Here is a 13,575-nt window from a genome sequence, read left to right as displayed (position 1 = left end):
TCGGTTCCAAGGCAGAAGATTGGTAAAGGCTAGGCAATTGGGTTTAAGTGACTTGCCCAGGATCACACAGCTGGGAAGTGTCTGAGGCCAGATTTTCAGGACATTGTTTGAATATAATACCCTAGAGATGTCTTTTATGTCTAAGACCTTAGTAAATCCAAGGAAAGAAATTGTACAGCCTAGGAAAGGAGTGAAAACTGCATACACGCACAACCAGAAAATTGCTCATTTGTATATAATACCTGAGACTTGCACCTTTGTGTATTCACCTGAGACTTGATCTTCTCTGTAGCATGTGACATCTTAAGAAATACTTAATAGTATACGGTAGAATTTTTCAACTTTAAAAATGGGTTGTTGTTCAGTTGTGTTCAACTTCTCATGGCTCTATTTGGATTTTTCTTGGCAAAGGTGCAGAAATGGTTTACTATTTCCTTCTTTGACTCATTTTACAGATGAGGAAACTTAGGGAAACAGGATGAAGTGACTTACCTAGGATCACATAGGTAATAAGTGTCTGAGGCCAGATTTGAACTCACAAAGATAAGTCAAACCCAGTAGCACTCTATTTGCTCTGCCATGTAACTGCCTCTAAAAATTGGTACATTGATACAAAGTAAACTGTATCCTCCTGTGTGCTGTTACTCTCTGAAACTATCTTCCCCTGTCTAAGTTCTATTCTTGGAACTCAGTGTGCAGTGATGGCAAACCTTTTAGAGACCAAGTACCCAAATTGTAACCCCAAACCTGCACATGGAGAGGGAGAAGGGATCGGCCTGGCCCCTGCATCCCTCTGGCTTTTGAGTAATGAACTGAAAAACTCTGTGATGGGATGATGGTGTGCATGCCCACAAAGAGGGCTGAGTGCCCTCTCTGGAACTTGTGCCATAGGTTCACCACTATGGGTCTAGAGCTTACCTTTCCCCTAAAAGGAGGAGAAACTGAAATACCTGGCTCAGATATCTTCTCCCTGTTCCTTTTCTGCTTTTAATTTTTCAAATCCCTATTCCTCCACTGTACCATGGGGAACTTTATTTATTTCTTTTCCTCTCCTGATGGACAGCTGAGATCCTCCAGGTTCTATCTTATATCAACAGAAAAAAAAAATCTAAATCAGTTCTTCCCCTTCTTACTACTTATTGCTAGCTCTTCTATGGCTACATTTACCCTACAGAGTGTTCTTCCTTCTCTCCTCCCTAGTCACCCCCATGGCAGGTCCCTCACATCTTCCTCATAGAGGAAGCATCCCTTTTACCACCTATGGATTTGTGCAGTGATTCTGTTTAGTAGTATATACAACAGGTACTTCTTTGTTTTAGACCACATGCTAATTTTTAAAAGTCTTGGGGTGATAGTGACAAAAAATATTTCTGAGATTGTCTAGTCTGGAAACCAAACAACTTTGAAAAGGAAAGGAGTAATTTGTGAAGTTTCCTATTCTTACAAGTAGAGCTTAGGAGCTGAGCTTTGTAATGCTCAACTGGCAGTGAAACCAGTTTCCTAAAAGTTATACTAGCAAAGTACCAACTTTTCTAGTATGATCCTAGAAACAGGATATCCATTTTCCAAAGGTCAACCTAGCTAAGAAGGGAGAAGCTAACTACCAGCTGACTGGTCACTTGCTGATGAATTCCTTGGCCATGACAACCATGAAACAAAAATACTAAATGACCCTCAGTTCTATCCAGCCCATTTCTGCTTTTGTGGTTACTGTGGCAAAAGTGCAAAAAAATGGGGCAAAGGGTGCTAAGAGTCATAGTTTTTTTTTTGACCATTAATAACATTAACATAACTGTTTTTACTCCAAATGGGAGATCCTTGCCCAGTAACCAAGAAGTGGAAATCATTCTCAAGTGACTGAATCACATCAATCTTGACATTCTCACAATAAATGAAACCAGAAGACAAAAGGAAGTTGCAGCTAAATCAAAGAATGACTTACACTCTCCTCAAAAGGCAAATGAAGGAGTTGATTTTATCATTTGAGGAAAGGGAACAACAAAAATTCATTCAAACAGTAGGTCATTTCATATTACAATGCCAAAGGAAATTATTTGCAAAAATGCTGCCATGAAAATAATTGCAGCTTGAAGAGGGATCAAAATCCTTGTTTCAGGATGAAGAGATAGAAAAAGTTTATAAAAAAAATTTGATAATACCATCTAAGTGAAGTCAGTAGATATTATGACGGAGAGTTATAATGGTTAGATAATCATCTTTGAAGTCAGAAGGACCTGAGTTCAAGCTCTACCTCTGAAAAATACGAGCCATGTGACCATTGTTAAATCATTTAATCTTTCAATGCCTCATTTTAAAAAGTTATCTTCTGTCTTAGAATTGATACAAGTATCAGTTCTAAGGCAGAAGAGAAGTAAGGGTTAGGCAATTGAGGTTAAGTGACTTTCCCAGGGTCACACAGCTAGGAAGTGTCTGAGGTCAAATTTGAACCCAGAACCTCCTGACTCCAGGCCTAGCATTCTATCCTTTGAGCCACCCAGCTGCCCCTGATGTTTCATTTAAGTTGTAGAACAGTTTCTGGTACATCAATGAAATTACAGATTTTTACCAAGACAAAACAAAAAACCCACTTTGATACCTGGTGACTTCAATACAAAGGTAGCCTTGAGGAGGAAAGACATGCTATATAATATATAGTTCTGAACAGAATCAGTATACCTAGAATTAGAAAAGAAGTTATTCATTGGGAGAAAGGGGGAATTTGCAGCAAATACCTTTCAAGATATATAGAGAATAGATACATATATACATACATATATGTATATAAGAATAAGCATAATTTCCTATTAAATAAATGATAAAACATTTCAAAAGAGAAAGCTCCCAATAAGCAATCATATGAAAGGAATGTTACAGTCATTAATAAGAAAAATGCAAATTAAAACAACTGAGATTTCACAGCACACACATCTGATGGAAAATGACGAAACACAAAACTGGTAATGGTTGATAGGGCTGACACACCTATATATCATTAGAGGAGTTGGGAATTAGTCCAATTGTTCTGGGAAACAATTGGAATTATACTTTAAAAAGTCACCAAGCATACATATTATTTCACATAGTCATATCATTATGAAGCCACTAGGAGGAGGGGGAAGGAAAAGGAAGAAGAGAAAAGCAATATGAAAATTTTTTAAAGAAAATAAGATTTGGGAGAAAGAAATGAAAGTGGCCAAAGAACTGCACACAAAGGCATCATGCTCACTATATTCATGAATACTTTACTCATGAAAAGAATTGGGAGGCACCAGACAGCCTCAGGAAAAAAAAAAGAAAATGATTATATTTCAATGGCAAGGAAACTGTCTAATATGAAAGTCATTCCTGAATTGTTGTATGGTTGGATCACTGACTGACCAAAGATCTAAATAAATACAAAGCTAAGAGAAAGAATAAAATGAGAAAAGGATATGACGTGCCATTAAATCAGTTCCAGTCATGTTATTGATGCTGGAAAATGGGAAATGGATAAAAGAAAGGACCTCAACACCAACTATAATATCATATCAAGTTTTAAATGAAGAAAATCCATTGCCAAAACGAGGAGACCAAAGAAGTTTAAAAATGATTTTAATCACCAAATATTTGGTTTGGCTACTAAGCAGAAAGAACTGACTGTCAAAGGCAACACTGACTTAGAATATAAACCCAATTGCAAGATGCAATTTAGAATGATATTCAAAGATTGTAAGCAATGTTAACTTCTTTTAAAGAATCTTAGACAATAGTTTCTACATCTTCATGAAGGACTGAAACAATTGTTTGTTGATGGAATATATTATTTAATTTCACAAAACAGGAGCTCTTTATTTTTTGTGTGCACTATGGCCACTCTTTGGCACTCTGGTGAAGCCAATGGACTCCTTCTCTGAATAATCTTGTTATTTCATTTTGTTCTTTAAATTTTTAATAAATTTTCACATGAGTTTTCCAAAATTACATAATCCAAATTGTCTTCTCCTTTTTTCTCCTCTCCATCCTGGAGCTGGCAAGCAATTCAATCTGGGTTATACATGTATTATCTCTCAAAACATACTTCCATATTATTTATTTTTGTAAGTGAACAATCTTATAAAACCAAAACCTTAAAATGTATACCCAAGTGGTAAATAATATGCTTTCATTGCTTAGTCCAACAGTTCTTTATCTGGAGGTAAATAGCATTCTTTTTCATAAGTCCCTCAGAATTGTCCTGGATAATTGTTTTGCTGTTAGTAATAAAGCCTTTCACATTTGATCATTCCACAGTATTGCTGTTACTGTGTACAATGTTTTCCTGGTTCAACTTATCTCAATAATTAAAAAAAATATTTATTTAAAAATATTTTTCCATGTTTACATTATTCATTTTCTTTCCCTTCCTTTTTCCTTCCCCCCCTCCCAGAGCCAAGAATCAATTCCACTGTGATCCTTGGGTTTATTGAACACTATCTTGCTACTGTCATTTACCCTACATCTATTCCATTGATCCACCCTTCTATCTCTTGGCCAGTATTATATTGTTTTGATGTCATTGCTAGTACAGTTTGAGATCTGGTACTGCTAAGCCCCCATCTTTTACATTTTTTTTCATTAGTTCCCTTGACATTCTTGATCTTTTGTTCTTCCAGATGAACTTTGTAATAATTTTTTCTAATTATATAAAAAAAGTTTTTGGTAGTTTGCTAGGTTTAGCACTTAATAAGTAAATAAATTTAACTAGAATTGTCTTTTTATTATATTAGCTCAACCTACCCATAAGCAATTAATGTTTTTCTAATTATTTAGATCTAGTTTTATTTTTATGAAAAGTGTTTTGTAGTTATGTTCATATAATCTCCGAATTTGTCTTGGCAAGTAGATTCTCTGATAGTTTATATCATCTAGAGGAATTTTAAATGGATCGCTGCTGGATTTTGTTGGAACAATATAGTAATACTGATGATTTGTGTGGTTTTATTTTGTACCCTGCAACTTTGCTAAAGTTATTCATTATTTCCACTAGCTTTTTAGTTGATTTTCTCAGATTCTGTAGGTATATCATCATGTCATCTGCAAAGAGTAAAAATTTAGCTTCCTCATTGCCTACTTTGATCCCTTCAATTTCTTTTTCTCCTCTAATTGCTACTGCTAGCGTTTCTAGTACAATATTAAATAGTAGTGGCACTAATGGGCATCCCTGCTTCACTCCTGATATTATTAGAAATACTTCTAACTTATCCTCATTGAAGATGATACTTGCTGATGGTCTTAAATAAATACTGCTTATTATTTTGAGGAAAGGCCCCTTTATTTTTCCACTTTTTAGTGTTTTCAATAGGAATGGGTCTTTCTGCAGCTGTTGTGATTACCATGTGATTTCTATTAGTTTGATTGCTGATGTGGTCAATTATGTGGATGGTTTTCCTAATATTGAGCCAGCCTTTCATTCCTGGTATAAATACCACCTGGTCATAGTGAATAATCCTTGTCATAACTTGCTGTAATCTTTTAGCAAGTATTTTATTTAAGATTTTTGCATCTAGGTTCATTAAGGATATTGGTATATAGTTTTCTTTCTCTGTTTTTGGTCTTCCTAGCTTGGGAATCAGTACCATATTTGTGTCATAAAAAGAATTTGGTAAGACTCCTTCTTTGCCTGTTTTGTCAAATAGTTTGTAGAGTATTGGGATTAAATTTTCTTTAAATGTTTGAGAGAATTCACTTGTGAATACATCTGGCCCTGGTGATTTTGTCTTAGGGAGTTCCTTGATGGTTTATTCAATTTCTTTTTCTGATCAGGGATTATTTAGTATTCTATTTCCTCTTTTGTTAATCTAGGCAATTTATATTTTTGTAAATATTTGTTCGTTTTGCCTAGATTTCCATATATATATTGTCATATAATTGGATGAAATAGCTCTCAATAATGGTCTTAATTTCCTCTTCATTAGAGGTGAGATCACTCTGTTCATTCATGATACTGTTAATTTGGTTCTCTTTTTTTAAAATTAGATCAACCAATATTATTCTTTATCTATTTTTTTCAAAATATCAGTTCCTAGTCTTATTTATTAGTTCAATAGTTCTTTTACTTTCAATTTTATTAATTCCTCCTTTGATCTTTAGTATTTTTCAATTTGGTCATTATCTGCAGGTTTTTAATTTGGTCTTTTTCAATTTTTTTTAGTTGCATGCACAATTCATTAATTTCCCCTTTCTCTTTTTTGTTAATATAGGCATTCAGGGATATAAATTTCCCTTTGAGTACTGTTTTGGCTGTGTCTCATAAATTTTGATATGTTGTTTCCTCATTGCCATTCTCTTCAATGAAATCTGTAATTGTTTTTATGATTTGTTCTTTAACCCACCAGTTTTGGAAAATTAGATTATTTAATTTTCAATTAATTTTTAATTTGCCTCTCAATATACTCTTACTAATTATCATTTTTATCTCATTATGATATAAAAAAGTTGGATTTATTATTTCTGCTTTTATGCATTTGCTTGCAATGTTTTTATGCCCTAGTACATGGTCAATCTTTGTAAATGTGCCATGCACTGCTGAAAAGATGATATATTCCTTTTTAACCCTATTCACATTTCTCCATATATCTATTAACTCTATTTTTTCTAAAACTTCATTCACATCTCTTACTTTTTTCTTATTTATTTTTAGTATGATTTATCTAGATCTGATAAAGGAATGTTGAGTTCTCTTACTAGTATAGTATTATTATCTATTTTCTCCTTGAGCTCCAATAGTTTCTCCTTTAAAAATCTGGGGATGCTATACCATTTGGTGCATATATGTTGAGTACTGATATTTCTTCATTGTCTATACTGCCTTTATCAGGATGTATTTACCTTCCTTATCTCTTTTAATCATATCTATTTTTACTTTAGCTTTGTCAGATATCATGATTGCTTCTCCTGCCTTCTTTTTCTCAGTTGATGCCCATTAAATTCTGCTCCAGTCACGTATCTTTACCCTGTGTGTGCCTACCTGCCTCATGTGTATTCATTTAAATAAACTTTTGGTTGGATTTTGGTTTTTCATCAACTCTACTATCCACTCCCGTTCTACTGGTGAGTAGAATAATTTTTAAATGTATATATTTTTAAAAGGTTACAAAAGAAACTACATATATATATATATATATATACATATATATATATATGTATATTTTAATGCCTGTACCTTATGTCTTAGAATCAGTATTGTATATTGGTTCCAAAGCAGAAGAGTAAAGGCTAGGCAATGGGGGTTAAGTGACTTGCTCCAAGTTCACATAGCTAGGAAGTTTTAGAAGTTCTAAACCAGATATGAACCTAGGACCTTTCATCTTTGGGCCTGACTCTTTATCCACTAACTTTCCCCAGTATATTAATTTACTGGGAGAAATTAGTTGGCATATATATATATATATATATATATATATGTGTGTGTGTGTGTGTGTGTTTGTGTGTGTGTGTGTATAGCGAGTTTATAGACTCCAGGTTAAGAGTTCCTGCCATAGAGCAAACATTGCTTTAAAGGCTGTCCAGCAAGATGCCTCTTAAGTAAATGTTACCTATAGATTAAAAACTACTTGAAGGTCATAATAATAGATAATATTGTTTGATTACCCTCTGAATATTAACCTCAAGCAAGGCATAAAATGGGGAAATGCAACTCTCCAAAGGTGTTCACAATTATCATGGAGGATGTCCAGTTCAGAGATCAAATGGAAGGATTCCCCACAAATAATGAAGTCCTCCAAGTATTTCTTTTTGTGCATGACATTCTATTGATTACATCAATTTCAAGAGTATTATAGAAACTTCTAAATGAAATTCATAATCATTCGAAAGAGTTTGTCCTAATGATCCTCAAAGAAAAAACCCAAGTAATTGTGGTATTGTTGGATATATAACCAATAGCAGCACCTATGACTTGGATAGACTTGGAATGGACGATAAACTGAACCCCAGATTCAACTGGAGATCAGGCTAAATGGCCTTTATCAATTTGGTGGTATTTTTAATGACCTCAAGCTTCTCCTTGAAGCAAAGGTTTTTAAATTTTTGATCTAGGTATCTATCTCTTTTTTGCATATTCATCCATTCATTAGTTTGTTGATCATATTGAAATACAGCTACAAAAGACCTATCAAATGATACTCTTTTGGTGATATTGGATGTTTGTAAATCATAAGCCATTACAATATCTGAGGAATGAAATCAGAGGGTCACCTAAGGAGCAATGGAGAGGCCCTTGGTGGGTCTTGAAAAGGCTGCAACATGTTACTAAGAATTGTGCAAGAGAAATGGCATAAAGAGAGAAGCATAAAGATAGGAAAAGGAGGTCAACTGGTCCTGCAGTGTGAATAAGTGATAATTATTGACAAGCCTTCCAACTCCACCTCCATCAACGGGGTGAAAGAATTCATGGGAAAACTCCAAACAAAGCTTGTTAAGAATACTACTTAAGAGGGATCCATGGGAAGGCACGGCTAAGAGTTGCACAGAATGAGAAGACATGGATGGGTTGTAAACTACATCACTAGAGGTAATACTTGTATCACTGATATTAATAAATGCATCCAAGTATCAAGGTAAAATGAGGAAAACCATTCTCGTACTGCCAGCCTTACAGTGTGGTTATGAAGAAACTCATTTGTGATCTTTAAGGTGCTATAGAAATTATAGAATCATTGCCATGACTCTTAGATGTGTGCTGATTTTTTTTGCATAATTCCTTGACCCTTTATTTTAATTTGCCTGCATAGGCATAAGCCTCTATTAACCCTGAAATAGTCTAAACTCAATCCTTAAGTAGGGTCACCAGCTCTTAGAGACCTTCTGGCTTAAAAAAAAACCCAAAACATTTATTAACTCAAAGCAAAATGGGAAGATATGTCTGAGTGTGAACCAACAATTTTTCCTGCTAATCCAGGGAGCTTATTGTGGTCCATTCCACCCCCAGCTTTAACAATATTTCCTATCACATTGATGCATGTACCGTAACTTACATTTAGGTTCACTATAGAACAAATTTGTCAGTGAAAGAATCTCTTTCTCACTAGCAGGTAATTATTAGCCTTTCCCATCCGTGTGCAGGATTTCTATTATTGTGATTCATCCTAGTCGCTAATTACCTGACATTTTTGACATGCCAAATTTATCTAGAGAAGGTAACATTTAGGCTGGAACTCTTGGGTAGATTTTACATTATTTAAAGTGATTTCACAATTTGTGCGTGGTTGTCATACATAATGGTATAAATTTACTTTGAATCACATGGTGTCAGATCTGGAAGGGATCTAAGAACAAAGAATGTCAGAGGTGGAAGGGACCTGAGAACAGGGAGTGTCAAAGCTAGAAAGAAACTTAGAACAGAGAATGGCAGAGCTGAGAGAAATAGAGGAACTCAGAATGTTAGAGATGGATGGAACTTAAGAACCTGGAATATAAAACTGGGCAAAACCGTAAGGTAGGTTGGAAGAGTTGGAAGAGATTTTAAAATACACACCATGACTGGAAGGGTTATTAAAATGCACAGTGTGGGAACTTGGAACCTAGAATGTGACAGCAGGAAAAGATATCCTTTACAGATCAGCTAGTCCAACCTCTCCATTATGAGAGTTGGAATTGTGTGATGGAAGGAATACTTGTCTTGGAGTCAGGAAACTATTAATCAAATCCTGCTTCAGATAAATGGGTGTCATTATATGGACAAGTTCTGTAATCTTTTGGAGCCTCAGTTTCCTCATTTGTAAAAAGCAACAACAAAAAGAACAATACCCATATCAACTATCACTCTGAGTTGCTGTGCAGAAAAGCACTTTGCAAACCTTAAAGGACTTTATAAATCTTATTGAATAACAAGGGAGAAACTGATACCCACAAGGAAAAAGAACTTGTTCTATTTAATGTAGTGAATAAGTGGCCAAGCTGAAGGGCATATTTCCTGCCTTTCAGGTCTCTTCTCCATTCTATCTCACTGTTCCTTAAAGCTTTCAGTTTCTAATAGTTTAATCCTACCAATGCAAATTCTCCAGGGACCATGTTAATAAAAGATTCATAATTCACAAATAACTACAGAGAACCAATTACTTTCTTCTCATCGATGGTAAGATGGGGAGTGTCAGTAAAGTACCTTTGGCTATTGTCTAGGCTCCAGAGACTCTCTTTCACTGTTCAGTTGCAATTACAGATTCATAGCTCACTACAGCAAGAAAGGCACCTTAGAGATCATCTAGCCTAATTCCTTTTATTGTGGAAGAAATTGAGGCCCATTGAAGGGTAGTGACTTAAGTTCCATGTTCTAGAATCAATTGTAGGAACTAGAATTCAGATCTTTTGACTTATCTTCACAAGAAGACAAAATTCTGGAAAAGTAAAGCTATTTTCTAGAAAATTAAGAGAGGAAAACTTGCTTTTCTGTGTTGACACAATGTTTCTTAATTTAGATTCTCATCCTTGTACAAAGGAAAATATTTTATGGAAAGTATTCCTACCTCCTTGTTGTTTGAGGACCAATGTGAAGTCAAAGGTTAGAGTATCTTGCATTCTGCAGGTTTTAGTTGTTTCTTTGAGCTCTCCCTGAACTCACAAAAAATAAAAATAAAATAAACTTTAAATAATAACACTTTCTTTCCTAAGAGCATTTTCTCTTTCACCTTATTCTAATGAGATCATGGGATCATAGATTTAGGAAAGGACCCTATAAACGAGGCTCATGGAAGCTGTCATTTGCTTGAAGTCTCAGACCTCCAAATTCATTGCATCTTCATTCTGGTTCTGACATTTCTTCTCTTCATTTTATGGTCAGCTAGAAAAAGGCAACAAACATCAGTGTGACTTTTCTAATTTAATACAGGATCTAGCTGGGAAACCCAGGAAACTCAGTCTCTTGATACTCAGGCTCCTTCCTTTTCTAACCAGACTCTATATTTATCTTGTCTACTTTGATTTAAAAAATGTAATCCCTCTAGAAAACTTCATCAAGTGCTTAATTACTGTCTTTTCTGAGATCCCACTTTAAGATAGATCATTAGAGTTCTCTTTCGAAAGTGTCAAGTAAAAGTCTGCTAATTAAAATTTGTTAGAGCGAGAAGTGATATTAGAATGTAGCATATCAGGGCTAGAGGAGACTTTGGAACATAAAATGTCAGGGCTGAAGGGGACTCAAGCAACATGGAGTGGAAGAGGTGAAAAAGGACGTTCGAATATATAATGTATAGAACTTAGAGGAACCTTAGAATACAGAACATGAAGACCAGAAGGAGCTTTGGAATATAGATATTAGATCTGGATATCAGCATTAGGAAGGACTTTAGAGTGTCAGAGCTAGAGAAGACTTTTTAAACATCAGAACTGGATGGGAAACAAGAACATGGAACATCAGATCTGAAGGACCTTAGAACACAGAATGTCTAAAACCATGCAGGACATTAGAACTTATGTCAGGGCTGGAGAGGACCATAGAATGTGAAATGGCAGAGCTGGAAAGAATTCGAGAACCTGGAATGTTAATATTAGAAGGGAGTTTACCAAATCTGGCCTCAGATACTACGTAACCCTGGGAAAGTCACTTAAACCCCATTGCCTATTCCTTACTGCTTTTCTGCCTTAGAACCAATACATAGTACTGAATCTAAGATAGAAGGTAAGGGTTTAAAAAAGGGGGGTGCTTGACAACATGGAATATTAGATCTGAAAGAGATTCTAAAACATAGAATGTGGGGGCAGCTGGGTGGCTCAGTAGATTGAGATCCAGGCCTAGAGATGGGAGGTCCTATGACCTCAGACATTTCCCATCTGTGTGACCCTGGGCAAGTCATTTGACCCCCATTGCCTAGCCCTTACCACTCTTCTGCCTTGGAGCCAATACACAGAATTGACTCCAAGACGGAAGGTAAGTGTTTAAAAAAAAAAAAACAACGCAGAATGTCTGGGTATACAAGACCTTAGAACATAAAATGTTAGAGCTGGTTGGGACTTGAATATGTTAAAACTGGAAGGGGCCTTAGAAGATAGAATGGCAATATTGGAAGGTACCTCAAAGCAGAGAATGCCAGGGCTCTAAGATGCCTTAAAACCTAGAATATTGTGGCTGGAAGGGTTCTTAGGTCATCTTAGGACACAAGCTGGAAGAGAACTTAGAGATCATGAATACTAACTTTCATTTAACAAAGGAGGGAAATTAGGATTCAGAGAGATGAAGGACCTTTGCCTACAGTTATCCATTAATCTATAAGCAGAGATGGGCCTAGACCCCAAGCATCCCCTGTTCAGGGTTCTTTCCAGTCCCAAGACTGCCTATAAGGGGAGGGGGGGGGGGGAATCTTTGACTAGAATTTAAAGAGCTTAATTTTTAAAGGCTTTAAAAATAAGATCTAGTTTCCTCTGGTATAGTATACAAGCAAGGAGATAGTGAGAGTTGGGAGCATCTTCTCTGTGGTGCCAGGAGTTTGTTGGGGTTTTTGTTTGTTTGGAGGTGTTACTAAAGAAAGAATAATCCTCTCACTCTCCTGAACATATACCTTGTCCCAGTCTCCTGAAACCTTATCCTTCCATGCTTTGCCTGTGCCAATAGAGTTAAGGAAGAAATACTCTCCAGTCCTTTCTGTGCTCCCCTCAGCGCCAAGAGGGATGCAAGGGGACTGAGGCTTTGTATCTAGATTTGTAGGGATGGCTCAGCTGCCTCCACCCTTTCTCCCTGGGATTGGTCGGTCCTGATGCTTATTAAATTATGTTTTTAGCTCCATGTATGTGTGTTTTAAGACATCAAGAGGGCCCAGGCTTAATTAAGAGAACTACAGAATCCTCTGCTATTAATTAGCGAGTGATTCACATGGGCATTGTCCCCCGCCAGCAGGGAGGTTGCTTTACCCCGGCCCAGAGGAGTGGGCATCCGAGCTGGGATGGAGCTGTTGAAGCCTGACCCCGGCTTTCCTGATCGCGCTGGATGTGAGCAGGCTTGGCTCCTGGACAGAACGTGGGGACCGCAGGCGGAGTGGCCGCCTCTGCGCCCGTCCCGAGCCGCTTCCCCCGCTCGCCTCCGCCCCTGCAGGCTTGCTGGCCGCCAGCTGCCCTGGCCCGGCCCCGGCTTGCTACAGGTTCGGACTCCTCCCCACCCACTTCCCCGGGCCCGGCCCCAGTGCGCCTGCCTCCTCCTGTCTGCTGTCCAAGCCAGGGATTCTGGCTGCAGAGCCGCTGGCGCTGCTCTGCCCTCGCCCTAGAATAAAGTAGCGGCCGCAGACAGCGCCTCCCCTCAATGCACCGGAGCTAGAGAGCGCAGCAGCAGCCGCCGCCGCAGCAGCAGCCGCAGCCGCAGCCACAGCCTTAGCAGCAGGAGCCGCAGCCGGGAGGAGCGGTGAGCAGAGGCTAGTCGGCGAGCGCCCCTATCTCTGCCTCTTCTGCCTCTGCCTCTGCCCCTGCCTCTGCCCGAGCCCAACCTGCCCGCCTTGCGGAGGAGGAGGCCCGCGGCCCCGGCGGCAGCAGCAGCAGCAGCAGCAGCATAAGCCCAGAAGCAGCGCGCCCGACCGCCCAGCCACGGGTAAACTCCCCTTTCCGCGGCTCAGCAATGCCAGTGCCAAACACGGGGCG

The 13,575-nt window shown here is 37.6% G+C and overlaps 1 protein-coding gene across 4 annotated transcripts in view; it reads left to right on the top strand.

Moving 5' to 3' along the window:
* Window positions 1-13,575, top strand: part of MGLL (monoglyceride lipase) — a 214,903-nt gene that overhangs the window by 27,555 nt on the left and 173,773 nt on the right. Inside the window, exon 2 of one of the 4 annotated variants that reach the window (XM_056804741.1) lies at window positions 6,931-7,068. The exons of 1 other annotated variant lie outside the window; for it this stretch is intronic. In XM_056804741.1, the coding sequence (XP_056660719.1) occupies window positions 6,993-7,068 (76 nt within the window). In that variant the 5' untranslated portion in view covers window positions 6,931-6,992. Of the gene's footprint in view, window positions 1-6,930; window positions 7,069-13,145; window positions 13,526-13,575 lie in introns of those variants that run through there. 2 more of the 4 variants (XM_016424529.2, XM_016424528.2) reach the window with 2 other exon arrangements.

This window comes from Monodelphis domestica, chromosome 7 (assembly GCF_027887165.1).
Source record: "Monodelphis domestica isolate mMonDom1 chromosome 7, mMonDom1.pri, whole genome shotgun sequence".
Taxonomy (NCBI): domain Eukaryota; kingdom Metazoa; phylum Chordata; class Mammalia; order Didelphimorphia; family Didelphidae; genus Monodelphis; species Monodelphis domestica.
This window is presented reverse-complemented; position numbering and strand designations above follow the sequence as displayed.